At 37.2% G+C, this 16,403-nt stretch overlaps 1 protein-coding gene across 1 annotated transcript in view; it reads left to right on the top strand.

Annotated features, from left to right (window-relative positions):
- The first annotated feature begins 488 nt into the window (after positions 1-488).
- Positions 489-16,403, top strand: part of LOC128221956 (mothers against decapentaplegic homolog 3-like) — a 63,799-nt gene continuing 47,884 nt past the window's right edge. Inside the window, exons 1-2 of the mRNA XM_052930673.1 lie at positions 489-845; positions 15,676-15,902. Of these exons, the coding sequence (XP_052786633.1) occupies positions 643-845; positions 15,676-15,902 (430 nt within the window). The 5' untranslated portion in view covers positions 489-642. The remainder of the gene's footprint in view (positions 846-15,675; positions 15,903-16,403) is intronic.

The raw sequence follows: 16,403 nt of genomic DNA, 5'->3' as shown, positions 1-16,403 counted from the left end.
GAAAACACCCTCGGGTATTGCCCCATAGTATTTACATAAAGGTAAATTCCTTCACTGCTTGGTCTCTTAAACACGTGCCATTCAAATTAGAAATTGAATTCATTTCTCGCCAACAGAAAAATTAGCATGCTATTTAGTTTTGTAGAAAATATACCGCGCCGATCGCATTGTGTTGTTGCTTGCGTAATATAAGTAATTATGTGTGTAAAATAATGGTACGAATGTATATAAAATTTGAAACATATTGAGTACGAATAAATAAATTTCCGTGAAATTCCGTGGCTTACGGAAAACGCGTAGTAATATATTGTGTCTGATACCTAATAAAAAGAATATGTAGCTTGTACGAAATGTGTTTGCTTCCTTTAAATATTCTCTATCACATGTTTACATATTTTGACTTACATTTAAAACCAACTCCAAACTAAAGCCGAACCAGACAGCGAACTATTTGCCGGATGTCAATACAACCTAAATGTGTTGTTCGGTCAGTGTTATGGCGGATTTAGACATTTCATAAAAATTCAGTTTTCGATGAAATATTGCATCGTTTCTTTTTTGAAGCGTTTTATAAACATTGCCCATGGTTAGCAATAAGCTATAAAAGTCCTTATATCGTCTCACTAACGAAACGTCAGAAAAATGACGTCCTTTTCGCCATTTACCCCACCAGTTGTGAAGAGGTTGCTCAGTCACAAGAAAGGCGATTCTGACCGAGAAGATAAATGGTCTGAAAAGGCGGTTAAAAGCCTAGTTAAGAAGCTGAAAAAGTCTGGTGGCCTTGATGAATTGGAAAAGTCCATAACTAATCAGGACGCCACAACAAAATGCATTACTATTCCTCGGTAAGCAGTGAGTGTGATTTACGTTGTGTGTTCGCATTTTTTCAATTAAAATTATTCAAAACTTGAGGTGCTAAAAATATGTAGATGAATCTACATGTTATAACAGTATGACATTCTCGACAAAGATGTAGACACAATAGCATAGATGTAGTGAGTGTGGGTAAGAACAAGCGGTCCCTTTAGCTCAGTCAGTAGAATGCAGTGCAAGTCCAAGTAAATGTTTGTGGACATATTTTTTTATATGGCAAATCTGTTATGTACAAATTGTTTTATCGCCATTGTGGGCCATTCATTCAGATTGGGATTTTGGGCATTAATAAATCTATAAAAGATCATTAAAACAATAAAACAATGAAAACTGCAAGAACAAGCCATACAGTACACTCAACGAGTTAGACCCACTTTCCTCGCTCACTCGAGGGATAAAGTCGGTGATCGCGGTTTTCCTCCGAGGGTAAAACTGTTGCCCTCGCTAAAATTCCCCCAAGTTCCTCCGAGTGGCTGGCTTACCGCCGAGTTTAATATGAACGATAGCGTTGAGAATCGTCCGATTTTATGATCCCGCGGCGGAACTCCGAGTCTAATCAGATAAGCAAGAAATCATTCTTGTTTAGAAGTTATTTATTTTTATGCTTATGCACATTGTTAAGCGTAAAAGATTCTTACGTGTACCAACGTTTAATTTGTATTTATGTCCGTAAACGCCAATTGAATATTGTCTTTAATTATAAACATTGAATCATTAAAGTATATCCACCTCTGACGTCAAGCGCGTGATCAATACAATGTAGAATATACTATTTATTATTGGTGGTTAAAAATAGCTATGACGTTTCATGGAATTTTCCACAGAAAACGAGGCAAGAAGGCCTTCAAAACCATGCGCTGTGAACTTTGAACGCGTGTTTGACCTGATTTTCCGAAAATGTGTAACCTAGAATTTCTCAGAAGAAAAATGTTTATCAGTCATTAGCAAAAACACATGTATAAGATGCATGTGCAACTAGTGAAATACGACTGCATTCTTGTGGTAAGCTTACTTAATGCAAAACGGGCAGAGGAAAAAGAATAATAGCAATTTACTGGAGCTGTCGTAATCGGTTGAAAATTTTAATACAATAAATATAACTTTAGCGTAGATTCTTATCTAGTGTCCGCAGAGTTTCGCGGAGTTAACCCCTCCGAGGAACGCCGAGTTCATTATTCTTCGGTCGACTGATCACCCTCCGAGGGCCTTAAATTCAAACGCGGACAGTCGATAAAATCATTTTGTTGTCCGCGATAGAAAAAATCCGCGGAGGGAAACGGAAAGTTGTTCTAACTCGTTGAGTGTACTGTATCATATTATATGTTTTTTTGTATTAGTTCTTTGTAGAAAATCTTTCTTAAGAAAACATAATGGGTACCGCAAAGAGCCATAGTGTACAGAAGTTTGATATGCAAAATTGTTATCTGTGTCATAAGAAGCTTTGTTTACCCATTTTTTAATGGAATTAATGCTTGTTTTGTGCAAAATACTTCAGCAGTTACATGGTGAAATAAAAATATAATCCTTTTTAATTTCAAACATCAAATACTTCTCTTTATTCAAACTTAATATTTTTCAAACCCGTTCAGACGTTTAGGGAAAAGAAGAATGCCTTTTTGAATGTCAATTATTTTAGACTAAGTGCAGTGCTAGTGTCCCGGCAGCTGTGAGTTTGAGCCCAAAATATTTCTAGCTAGGGTTACTTATAGAAATAAAGTTCTCATGAAAGTAAGGTACTGTTAACTTAATTTGGTCTTTACTTCTATGCACAATCTAGTCAGGTCAGTGTCATGCTATGAAAGTGAATGTCATACTTAGCGCATCTCTAATACAGCTCAAACGGTATGCCCAATAAATAGACCAAACAACACATTTTTACATGCAATCTTTGAAAACAATTCTGAGGACAGATATTCTTATATCTATAGACTAGTAAACTGTAATGCATAGTTTTTTTATTAAAGTATTGTCTTTTTACTGTAAAAAGGAAGGCCCGGTCTGCCAACTTTTTTAATTTATGACAATTGATTCAATCAAAATTTAAAGTTCATGTTTGTTATTGTAACTCCAAAAGCGAGTCATCTTCATTCTTTGAACTAGAAAGTGTATTTTACCTGAAGGTGAAGGTAATTGGCTCAAGAGTGTAAATAATAATTGATGGAGTAGTAACAGAGTGTGTATACTATGTGATTAATTGCGTCATTAATGCTCTATCGGAAGGCAATATTTTGGTTTAAATGTAGACTTCAAACAAAGATAACTTTACTAGTTCTTCACCATTTTAAATGAAACCTAGCGCAGTCAACACCGCTTACAGGGCCCCACCTTCGTTCTTTTACCAGAGTTTGATTAAGTCTTTAAACACTTTGACAAACCGTTTCACAAAACCGCTGCCTGATGAAACACTGTCAAAGCATTATTTTGGAAACAGGTTTGTTTAAGTGTTTGAGAAATTTAATCACCTTATCAAACTCCAGTAATTCAACAAAGACAGGGCTCTTTAAGTGCCATAGACTGAACTTTGTTTCCTTCAAAATGGTGAAGAAAAATAAAAGTTATCTTTGTTTTAAGTCTTCATTCCAAGAATATTGCCTTCCGTTGTAGCATTTATGACGTAATTTATCATTGTGGTATACACACATCGAGTTACAAAAAGTGAAAAAATATATTTGTAAATTACACAATCATGTTCCATTCTATGTTATAAGATATAATGAAATGTGGGTAACAGGTTTTATTTTTGTGGCTTCCATCTGTCCAGGTCCAATCATTTTTGTTGCTTATTTGGCACTCTTTTTTATGCTTTATTTATGCTTGAGATATAATCTTTTAACCAATCTATTTTTTGTATTTTATTATTTTGCTTTAATATGTAATCATACATGTATGCATCATCCATCATGTTTTGTACTTATACTAATATAATTTATTTACACTGTAGTATATGTACATTGTTCATTTCATCTCATCAGGTCTCCAATAGATTCCCCGCTGTAAGTTGATTCATTATTCTCGTTTCTGTTACCAACAATAACCTTGTACTAGGGCTTTTTATGCTACAAGAGTTTAACAAATTATTTGAGAAATTATTTATGATAACAGACTGTTATTTTAATTGAATGGATTTTTGGTCAAGAGTCGAAAGCCTTGATTTTATATAAAAAAAAGATCCACTTTGGGCAAAATTCTAGAGATGCATGGGTGAAAGTTTTCCTGATTTTGAAAGGCTCCAGGAATATTTTTTTCCAAATCATGTAAATCTTGGAGGTTGGGTTGGGGGTGGCTCATGGATTGGAATTCATCTGTTTGATAATATCACCTAAAGTAACAGTTGTAACCACACAGCAATCTGTGGCAAGCTTCTGTGTTCCTATTGACGACCGCAGGCCCAGAGCATTTTTTTTGGTTTTTCGCTTTTCCTACCTTTCACCCATGTCGCAAAAATAAGTCGCAAATAACTATATTAACATTGTAAATACATATAGATAAATCACTGTTACTAACATTTCAAAGTTTCGATATTGAGAAATACAAGTATAAAAAGCCCAAGTAGCAAATCATAATTATTGGACACTTGGTAAAATTACAAAATGTCATAACGGCATTATACACACAACTTCAGGACTGTTATATGTTCATTATATATGTACAGTGCTCCATAAATCATGTTCCTACATAAATTTTGCCAAATTCTTTGGCAATGGTGGTGCTGAATTATTAAAAATATTTAAATTAACAGATTTGTATGGTAAGCCAATGATAATGATTATCTAACTTACTGAAATGGTTTTACTGAGTGTCAATTTCTGCATGTGTTTCATGGGTTATGTTGGAGAAAAGTTTCATGTTAACAAATCAGTTTTCAGTTTTTGTTTAACTGCATGCATGAGGTTATCATATTTATTTAGAGTAATTATTTGCATTTTAAGTTCATAATCACTATTTGTAATAGCACCAGAAAGTGATTGTGATATACTTAAATTAGACACAGATGCCAATTGTTTTTTGAGAGCCCACATATTCTTTATCAATGCCAAGAAGTACTGTGATAATAAAGGGTTAAAGTCAAACCTTTTTTAGTTCACCTGAGCACTTTGTGCTCAGCTTGAGCTATTGTAGTAGGGAGATTGTCTGTGGTCTGACCATCATCAAATGTGCTCTTTTGTGATAGGTCAACTCCAACTTAAATATTGTAAGAGTATGTTTTTGAATGTGATAGTGGGCCATCTTGTCCCTCTTGCTTTGTATTGTTCAAATACTTTCTTTTTTTCTGAATCTAAACTTTCGAGTCCTTAAGTGTGTTAGTACATGTACGAATAGGTAATCTGCCGGACTGTGCAAAAGCATTAAGTAAACTTAAAATACCAAAAATGTGATCAGTACCATGGTTTGTGTAGGTGTTGGCTGTGGTGTTGGTTTGATAAGTGAGTTCCAGCTACAGGTCTGCCCTACACTGGTGGTTGTAGAGGAGCCACTGTAAATGCCCCTCCCCAGGTGGCTGTAGAGGAGCCACTGTTAATGCCCCCTCCCCAGGTGGCTGTAGAGGAGCCACTGTTAATGCCCTTTCCCAGGTGGCTGTAGAGGAGCCACTGTTAATGCCCTTCCCCAGGTGGCTGTAGAGGAGCCACTGTTAATGCCCTTCCCCAGGTGGCTGTAGAGGAGCCACTGTTAATGCCCTTCCCCAGGTGGCTGTAGAGGAGCCACTGTTAATGCCCCTCCCCAGGTGGCTGTAGAGGAGCCACTGTTAATGACCCTCCCCAGGTGGCTGTAGAGGAGCCACTGTTAATGCCCTTTCCCAGGTGGCTGTAGAGGAGCCACTGTTAATGACCCTCCCCAGGTGGCTGTAGAGGAGCCACTGTTAATGCCCCTCGCCAGGTGGCTGTAGAGGAGCCACTGTTAATGACCCTCCCCAGGTGGCTGTAGAGGAGCCACTGTTAATGAACCTCCCCAGGTGGCTGTAGAGGAGCCACTGTTAATGCCCTTCCCCAGGTGGCTGTAGAGGAGCCACTGTTAATGACCCCTTTCCCAGGTGGCTGTAGAGGAGCCACTGTTAATGACCCTCCCCAGGTGGCTGTAGAGGAGCCACTGTTAATGCCCCTCCCCAGGTGGCTGTAGAGGAGCCACTGTTAATGCCCCTCCCCAGGTGGCTGTAGAGGAGCCACTGTTAATGCCCCTCCCCAGGTGGCTGTAGAGGAGCCACTGTTAATGCCCTTCCCCAGGTGGCTGTAGAGGAGCCACTGTTAATGACCCCTTTCCCAGGTGGCTGTAGAGGAGCCACTGTTAATGACCCTCCCCAGGTGGCTGTAGAGGAGCCACTGTTAATGCCCCTCCCCAGGTGGCTGTAGAGGAGCCACTGTTAATGCCCCTCCCCAGGTGGCTGTAGAGGAGCCACTGTTAATGACCCTCCCCAGGTGGCTGTAGAGGAGCCACTGTTAATGCCCCTCCCCAGGTGGCTGTAGAGGAGCCACTGTTAATGACCCCTTTCCCAGGTGGCTGTAGAGGAGCCACTGTTAATGACCCTCCCCAGGTGGCTGTAGAGGAGCCACTGTTAATGAACCTCCCCAGGTGGCTGTAGAGGAGCCACTGTTAATGCCCCTCCCCAGGTGGCTGTAGAGGAGCCACTGTTAATGCCCCTCCCCAGGTGGCTGTAGAGGAGCCACTGTTAATGACCCCTTTCCCAGGTGGCTGTAGAGGAGCCATTGTTAATGCCCTTCCCCAGGTGGCTGTAGAGGAGCCACTGTTAATGCCCCCTCCCCAGGTGGCTGTAGAGGAGCCACTGTTAATGCCCCTCCCCAGGTGGCTATAGAGGAGCCACTGTTAATGCCCCTCCCCAGGTGGCTGTAGAGGAGCCACTGTTAATGCAACCTCCCCAGGTGGCTGTAGAGGAGCCACTGTTAATGCCCCCTCCCCAGGTGGCTGTAGAGGAGCCATTGTTAATGCCCTTCCCCAGGTGGCTGCAGATGAGCCACTCTTAATGCCCTTTCCCAGGTGGCTGTAGAGGAGCCACTGTTAATGCCCCTCCCCAGGTGGCTGTAGAGGAGCCACTGTTAATGCCCTTTCCCAGGTGGCTGTAGAGGAGCCACTGTTAATGCCCCTCCCCAGGTGGCTGTAGAGGAGCCACTGTTAATGCCCTTCCCCAGGTGGCTGTAGAGGAGCCACTGTTAATGCCCTTTCCCAGGTGGCTGTAGAGGAGCCACTGTTAATGCCCCTCCCCAGGTGGCTGTAGAGGAGCCACTGTTAATGCCCCTCCCCAGGTGGCTGTAGAGGAGCCACTGTTAATGCCCTTTCCCAGGTGGCTGTAGAGGAGCCACTGTTAATGCCCCTCCCCAGCTGGCTGTAGAGGAGCCACTGTTAATGCCCCTCCCCAGGTGGCTGTAGAGGAGCCACTGTTAATGCCCTTTCCCAGGTGGCTGTAGAGGAGCCACTGTTAATGCCCTTTCCCAGGTGGCTGTAGAGGAGCCACTGTTAATGCCCCTCCCCAGGTGGCTGTAGAGGAGCCACTGTTAATGCCCTTTCCCAGGTGGCTGTAGAGGAGCCACTGTTAATGCCCTTTCCCAGGTGGCTGTAGAGGAGCCACTGTTAATGCCCTTTCCCAGGTGGCTGTAGAGGAGCCACTGTTAATGCCCTTTCCCAGGTGGCTGTAGATGAGCCACTGTTAATGCCCTTTCCCAGGTGGCTGTAGATGAGCCACTGTTAATGCCCTTTCCCAGGTGGCTGTAGAGGAGCCACTGTTAATGCCCTTTCCCAGGTGGCTGCAGATGAGCCACTGTTAATGCCCTTTCCCAGGTGGCTGTAGATGAGCCACTGTTAATGCCCCTCGCCAGCAAGTTGTAGGGGAAGCATGGTTAATTGCCTTCTCCTGGTTTCTTCACAAGAGCCACTGTTTATGAACACAAGTATTCACATTATCTCCCTTTATATATAAAAAATGAATTCATCTCAATGATCACATGAATTGTTTATACTTTCAAGGCCCCCCCCCCCCCCCCCCCCCTGTTTTTTTTGAAGGAATGAGGACAGTCTCAGTTATTACTGATACAACTTATTTAACTTTGCAATTGTATTCAAAACCTTGGCACATGGCAGACAAGCCTTCAAAACATTACAAAACATGCAGATTTTGTTAGAAGTTATTTATGCATATTAAAGTAAGATATTTGTTCCTTTAATGGAGAAATTAAATTTCATTGTCAGTTCAATCAATACATGTCTTTAAGTATTATTTCATATCAATGGAGCATTATGTATGACATGGAAGAAGAAATCAAATATATTCTCTCTAGAATGTTCGTACATACGTTTTTTCTTGTTGTCATAGTCTCAAAAACATGCTTTCAGGCCAAATATAAATTTCTTGAAATGACCTTAAATATGATATTATGTGTTGGTTATGAAATCAATAGACCACACACATCCTTACAGAGAGTGAGAGCATTTCTCAGCAATACACAGGTGTTATCAGCAAACCAAACAAATAACTCTGCAGGAATGTAAACATATCCTGTAACTAGTCCACAAGAAAGTAGTCCCGAGACTGATGTTGACCTACTGAGGTGGTCTATCTAGGTCAATATAGTTTATATTCTCAGGTCAATGTATTGTGTTGCTATTGATTTTCTGGTAGATGTATCTATTTATCTGGTATTAATATTGTCTTAATGGGGGGGGGGAGTACTAAGAGACCTAGAGTTTAGATTAGATGTTCCCTTGTGTATTTAACTTAGTAGTAGATAATTTTGTAAAATCTTATTGACTTCTAAATCAATAAGATTTACATAATATGATCCAAATTCAACTGTTCTTAGATAAAATGGTCATGTGTAGTAGATAATTTTGTAAAATATTATTGATTTAGAAGTCAATAAGATTTACATAATATGATCCAAATTCAACTGTTCTTAGATAAAATGGTCATGTCTGTTAAGATGTAAAACTGAAAGTCTTTTAATTAAGCATTGTACTTTTTGGAGGCTAATCTAATATTATATAATGGGATCTAATTTGCTTGAAATGTCTGTCATAATCTAAGTTGTAAAACTACACATACTATATGAGGCAAATATTTTTTGGATATACTGGTATATATAATTATACTAACAAGTAAAATACAAAATAAAAACACCATCTGATATGGCCGTCTATTTTTAAAATAAGTAAAAAAAAACAACGCAGAAAAAATCCTGGCAGATAATAGTAACTTGTCTGTAATAACAGCAATTCCTAAATAACAAAGATATACATATATATTTATAATGAAGGAATTCTAGGGCATGGAATGACATGACACAGGGCAGTCGTTGTCCTATATTTGGACTTTTCTGATAGGGGAAATATGTGTGTTTTTGACTTTGATTGGGAATTCCCATTTTTCCTAGAAATTAACAATATTGTTTACGAAAGACAGCAATATAGTATCAACTTTATGAGGTTGAAAAAATATGTTGCTAAGAGGCAAATACATTATTCCTCACACAAAAAATAAAGCAATGTTCTAATCACGAATTTTCATTGAAATGTTCTAGGAATATGCTCTTTGGTGTTGTTTCTGTGTAATAAATGCAACAGCTTTTATCCGATCTTCATGGAGGTTGGTCAGAATTTTGGTCAGCAAGATATTAAGACAAGTGTAAATATCGGTCATCTCTGGTAAAAAAAACTACCATAAGTTACTAGGTCAAATATTAAGACAACATATTGTGTGAAGTTTTGCTTATTTGTTTCACAAATTCACAGAGTGATGCATGGCTCCTTATTAATGATGGAAATAGTTAACCTGTATGATTCCTGTGTCCAAGCAGTGTGTGGTAGGGATTGAAAATCGGACCAAAGTCATAATCGATCTTCGAAAATAATCGGACGAGCCATTTCGATCAATCATCGATTATATAATCAAAACGGAACAAGTGAATACATTACAAATATATCCAAAACTATATTGGTTTGTACATACATGTCTTTAAATGAATACACATATTACAATCAGTTATGTTTTATATGCTGTTTTGTTTTACATTCCAGGTTACAATTGATAATTTAGTAAAATGTTTTTAGGAGATAACTTAATTCTAAAATTATTGAGAATAAAAACTTTTCCACACTACAAGTATATACCAGACAGTAGTTTTATATTTATTAAAAAGATCAATCATAAACTGATGAATTATTTACATAATTATCAGCATTTTCATCACTTTAAAACAGATATTACATGAATTGGAACAAAAATGCATGCTGCATGCTGGAACACAAAAGAGCCCGGAGCAAAGCGACTGCTCGTGGGTGTATTCGTATTTAAAGCTGCTACAGCTAATATTTTTAAAGCTGGGTCGGCTTAATAATTACTTAAAGGGAATGTTATGTGCATTTTCAGATTTATTTATCTTTTTTTCTAAATAAATTAAAAGAAAAATAAAATAATCAAAGTTTAATAATAAGCAACACAAAATATAACTTTACACTTTTAAACTAAAGACGGGAATGCGACTCAGTTACATACGACGACATAGCATAACCCTTGTTTATAATAACACAGATATCTTCACACGGTTCTCAATAATAATTTAATAATTGGTTAACAAACGGACTCGGGATTAAGAAACAAAATAAAACGACACATGATTTATGTTACCGAACTCAATTAAGACATATTGTTTACTTTGTGTTCATAGATGATTATAGTGATGAAGGTCGCAATTACGACAGTGGTGTTTTTCACACATTCCCATTTTGATAAAAAATAGGAGGAGTTTGGTTAATTGCACTGTTGAACCTCACCGACACGCCTTCATGCTGTCGTCGATCCTGAATGGCTGATACAAATGCCGTATTAGTCCCGACACGCCTTCTGGCTGTCAGTCAACCGTTGCAACCGTTGCAATCACAACAAAATTGTGTATTGTCAGAACTGATGATTGTTTTGATAAGGGTTGTCGCTAAGCGGATTAAAGCATGTCGGCATAATTAACGCATGTCGGTAATTAGCCTTGCCAGCTGAAGGCACATCGGGCCCGACAAGCCATAAAGGGCTGGCAGAAACCCTGGACTTTCAACAATACTCGATCATCGTTTAATCCCTAGTGTGTGGATATTTTTCTCCTCCGACATCTTTTTATTTTTATTTAATTAAAACAGCCCTTAACTATATTTTTACATGTGTACTCAATTTGTCAAATATTGGTCAAATGGCTTTATTTCAATTGTTTTATACCCATTACTATATCAAAAGCCTAAAGGGCCAGAATTCACTCAATATTCAAACTTGGTGCACAGTTATCAAACTCTGCTGTTTATTCAATGTTGGTTGTTGAACAGGAAAGGTGGTCCAGTGTCAAAGCTTAACAACTTAACAACAAGAATTTTTATTTTTGAATTTCAATTGATTGTCAAGCTGGCTCAACAAACAACAGTCTGAACATGACTTTTGAGCTCACTCAACAATTTCTTTTTATGAAATTGAATTCTTAAGAAATGTTTAAGTTGTTAATGACATCATCTGATTTCAAATGTAGTGTGTCAAAATTTTCTTTAGGGGCTCCCAAAGTGCAAAACTGATGGGAGGGCAAACAATTAATATGTTTTAATTAGTTTGTGTTTATCTAGTAATGAGAAACAATCTTTTTCAGGAGTTACTTAAAAACATACAATCTTTGCAACATGTTTTGGTAAACTAGTAAGGAGTTGAGTAAATTTTTGCTTTGGCTGAAACAGTACTTTTTCAGAAAAGTCTGTTCACAAGATAAAGTGATGTTATGACAAAATTGCCACACTACCCAATCAAAAGTGTCTTGTGGTTTCCTTGTTATATCTTTTCAAATAGGAAATATATTCTAGAAAAGACTGAAAAATATTTTATTTACTACCTTGAAGGTTACACAAATGCAAATATCTTGTTTGAAATAGAAGTAATCATCACAGAGCCACATCACATTGCTGATTGGCTAATTCCAAAATTTGATAAAATATTCTTTCGTAAAAATTAATCAGCTGCTCATAACACCTACACACGTTTGAAAAGATGTTTGTTAAATATTGAACCTAAATACTGAAATAAAAAAATGAAATTTTTACGTTTTGGTCCTTCAAATCAACTTTTGCACTGTGGAAGGACCTCATAGTGTTTCGTTAGGCAAGCTTAACAATATTTTTCTGAATGTTGAACACCACATTCATTTCTTTGTATTGTTGAATGATGTTTTTCCAGCTAGCCAGCTCAACATTCGATGTAGTTTGTCGGCCAAGCTCAACAATCATTTCCTGGCCCCAATTTCTCGAAACTTCTTAAGCTTAACAGGCTTAAGTCGCTTATTTCAATTAGCCTAAATACATACTAATAATGGATTTTGATAAATGAAAAATGGTTTCTTCTAATTAGCGTACAGATTTTTCTTATATAATTTATAAAAACTCCAAAAGAAGTTAATATAACACATATTATAGAACAGCAAAAGTAGTGAGATTAGCTTAATCCTGTTATAAGGGTCTTAAGAAGATTGGAGAAATTGGGGCCTGAATGTTAATCATGTCATTATGTCATGTCAGGCTGGCCTGATATTATAGTTCCGTTAGTCAAATGCCATTTGTCAGGCCAGCTGAACAATCATTTTATGATGTTAAATAATGGTTGTTGAGCCAACTCAATATTAAGTTGCCCATCTAGGTCGACATATATTTTCTGATTTGCATGCATCTGATTGAACATTTTGTGAGTATTTTTTTTTTTTTGAGGCAAATTGGAAGTGGTTTGCATAAAAAATCAGAGACAGTTAGGTTTCCTAGTCTGTATATTAAAACTCCATTGTTGTGAAATATTGATGTATTGTTATATAAGAAAACCCTTGTAACATTTCTCTGTGAACAGGGGAGATGAAAACATCAACTGCTGCCAAGTTGAAGGTCATTTTAAAATATAACTGCTTAGATTCTGTTCTTTTTTAACATTTCGTAACTTCGCAGAGCGCATTGTAAAATCTGATTTCAGACATAATTATTTTTTTTCTAATTGACAATTTATCATTTACTTCTCTTCTTCCCCCAAGGAAAAAATGTCTAAATGTTATTAAAGAACGCACATAAATGGCCGGTTAATGTGATCCTGTTGAATGAAAGTGTCTAATGATGTTTGTTAACTTCAGGGTTATTTCTTCATCTATAGAAAGTATGCAGAATATCAGTATTAATGTTTAACAATGGGTGGTTTTAAAGATTACTAATGAAAAGAACTACACTCTTTTATATGGTAGATACATTTAGAATTTTATGATTGGTTATTTTGTCAGTCCATCCATTCCTATTTTGTGTCCAATTCAATAACACTCAAACTAAGGAAGGATTCCTAACTAACTGCACATTGTTCACCACATCAAGAAGACTTGCAGAGTACTTGCTCCAGCCACCTACCTTCAAGGTCACCGTCCATAACTGTCAAAGAAACTTGACACACTGTCTGCTATATTAAGTTCAGTAAGCATGTTCCTGCCCCCTAGCACCTATCTTCAAGGTCGAACTAAGGGGTCATAGCAGGGCTTCTAAACTTTTGGAACCTCAATCGGTCCGGACCCGGACCCCCCCCCCCCCCCCCCCAAAAAAAAATCCTCCCCCTTCAAAGAAAGCAAAAAAAAGCTGTTCAAAAAAGCTGTTCAAAAAGTCCGATTATATAGAAATGTCACACATTTTTGCGATGTACATTCTGTCATCAATAGTAATTGATACAAACTTAATTTCAAATGAGATTCTCATCAAGTTCTGTGGCGTATCTAACAAGAAACGCTGCAAACTTAATTAACTGCGGCAGGCGGTAGCGGTCAGACGACAAAAAGTGAAACAGTATTATGATTTATTTGCTTAATGCTACTACAGTGGGTCAACATTCAACTGATCATCTTTAATAATCATATATATATCTACATTTATAATCGGGGCTTCAAGCTATAAGTTTGATATCGCAGCAAATTTTTCATTACAGTGTATTAAAATGACGTAAGCAGCACACTGAGCTTTCAGACTCTGTAGTTGATCGAGCGTGTCGCTGTTGATATCCTATAGGACTGGGTTAATTAGTTTCAATGCTTTCACGGATTAACAAATAACACCTATTCAGGATAGCTGCAAGCTCGTAATTTGTTTAATTCTTCTACGACCTATCACTACACGTGATTGGACCGATTGCAAGTGTCTGCTAAATTAACAGATATCGTGTTCAGCGTAGCAGAAAAAGCAGCTGGTCCCATTGGTCTGATGGTAACTAGGACACTTTTATTGTTTTTTTTTGAATGTGTGAATGACCCAAGAATGTTTGTGTATTACAATTTCTACAGTTTTTTCTGACTAGTCATTTGGGACCGAAATTATAAAAAAATGAGGAAATTTCAGACCAATTTTTTCGACATTTTTTGAAACTGAAATTGGTCTGGCTTGGTCAAATTCGGTCCAGACTCCAGACCTGCAAATTGCCGGTTTTTAGAAGGTCCCAAAGGGAGAACATATTGTTGTTGCTTAATCCATCTGGCCATCAAAGCCTTGTCTGGAAAATAACATCAAAACTACTGATGGGATTGAAATGAAACCTCAAATATCAATAGATGGCAATGAGAGAAAGTGCAGAGCACAAGAACCATAATCATGCCATGCATATTTTTAAGTTATCTCCCATATACTTGATATTTTTCAAAAATAGGTACTTGTCAGGGCCATAACTTGGAAAATACTAAATGGATTGAAATGAAACTTGGGAGAAATGTAGATAGATGGCAGTAAGAGGAATTGAATTATGACAGAACCACAATCCTACCCTGCATTTTTAATTATCTCCACTGGAACTCCCCTTATCTATTTTTGAAAATCAGAGTTTGTCCAGGCCATATCTTGGATATTTGTGTAAATTTTATAATTGCTACTTTTTTTATTTCATTTCTTTAATTTATTATAAGACCTGCCAATATCTTTCCATGTTATGAAATTTTCCAATTTGTATATAAGGCCAAAAATTTTTTTTTGTTTATTTAGGGTAACCTCAAAATTTCTAGGTAGGGTAGGTAGGGATTTTTTTTTTTTTTTTTTTCAAAATCTGTCGTAAGTTCAGAGTGTTTTCTTGCACATGGCAGTCTTTCCTACATTACTGTCATAGCCTGACTTTGTTTTATCATATAAACAATAATTCTGATTAAAATCTGCATTTATCCGCCGTTCGTTACTCTCTATTCGCTAACGAATATTTATTTTGCTCAGAAACGTAAATAAATAGTTAGGATCAGCGCATTTTTATAGGTAGGGTCGGGTTACCCGAAACAGACATATTTTTTTTTAGGCCTAATAATGCCTTAGCAATTACCTTCTACCAGCACATTGTATTACAAATACTGTTTTTCATAAAGAATGAAAAAATGGGAAGCATCCAACACTTCCTGTGATAGTCTTGTTCATGTCTTTTATATAAGTCCTTAGGAAATTAAAAGGATTTCAAAATAATTTAGCACAAATGTTCACTAAATCATGCTGATTTGCATGGTGCAAGTTCATGAACCTACCTTCACACTTAGGGATCAAAGGTCTTCTGTAAATCATTGAAAACCTGGTCTCTTCGTATTGCGATGTATCTTATTTACTTTTTAATTTGTCTTTTATATATTTTTCCTTTTGACAGGCACATATTACAATCAATCATTATCTTCTTACTTATAAGACAAAACAGGGTAAAGTTGAGCGCGCTGTCCTACAACAGCTCTTGTATAAATGGTAAAATCTATATTGATACTAATATCCATTTTGAAGTTATTCCATACTAGTGATGGTAATCCATAATTCCAGGTCGCTGGATGGTCGTCTGCAGGTATCCCAACGGAAGGGCCTCCCTCACGTGATCTACTGTCGTCTGTGGCGGTGGCCGGACCTCCAGTCCCACCAGGAGTTGCGGGCCATAGAGTCGTGTGAGTACGCCTACGCCCTGAAGCGGGAGGAGGTGTGTGTGAACCCTTACCACTACAACCGTGTAGAGATTCCTGAAGGATTCGAGGCCGACACTGGCAATATGATGAGTAAGTATCCGACCAAACTTTAGGGTCATTTAACAGAAATTGAAAAATGATTGATGATCAGTTAATAATCAAATATTTCCATGCTCAAAGAAAAAACCTTATATTTCAGCTATTTTTTGTCTACAAATTTCCTATGCATTTTCTGACTTGTCTGTTTTGCTTTATTTATTTATCTAGCATTGATAACTAAATTTATATCAAATGCGGGTGATAATTTTAATTTAAAGGTGAAAAGTTTTTTTTCTGGAAGAAGAGAAATGGAGCTGAAATGGTCTTAAATCATGGAAAAAGAGACGAAAGGAAAATATTTTTGATAATTGATTAAAATAATAACAATAATAATTAATAATTATACATATAATCATATTAATCATAATAATAAAAATAATAATTATAGTTATAATAATAATAATAATAATAATTATAATAGTAATAGTAACTAATAAAAGAAGAAATAAAGTAAAGATATAAATGTCATAACCTTGAAGTAAAGATCAGGGC

The sequence above is a fragment of the Mya arenaria genome, chromosome 16, assembly GCF_026914265.1.
Source record: "Mya arenaria isolate MELC-2E11 chromosome 16, ASM2691426v1".
NCBI classification, from domain to species: Eukaryota; Metazoa; Mollusca; class Bivalvia; order Myida; family Myidae; genus Mya; species Mya arenaria.
The sequence above is the reverse complement of the archived record's forward strand: the minus strand, read 5'-3'. Positions and strand labels throughout refer to the sequence as shown.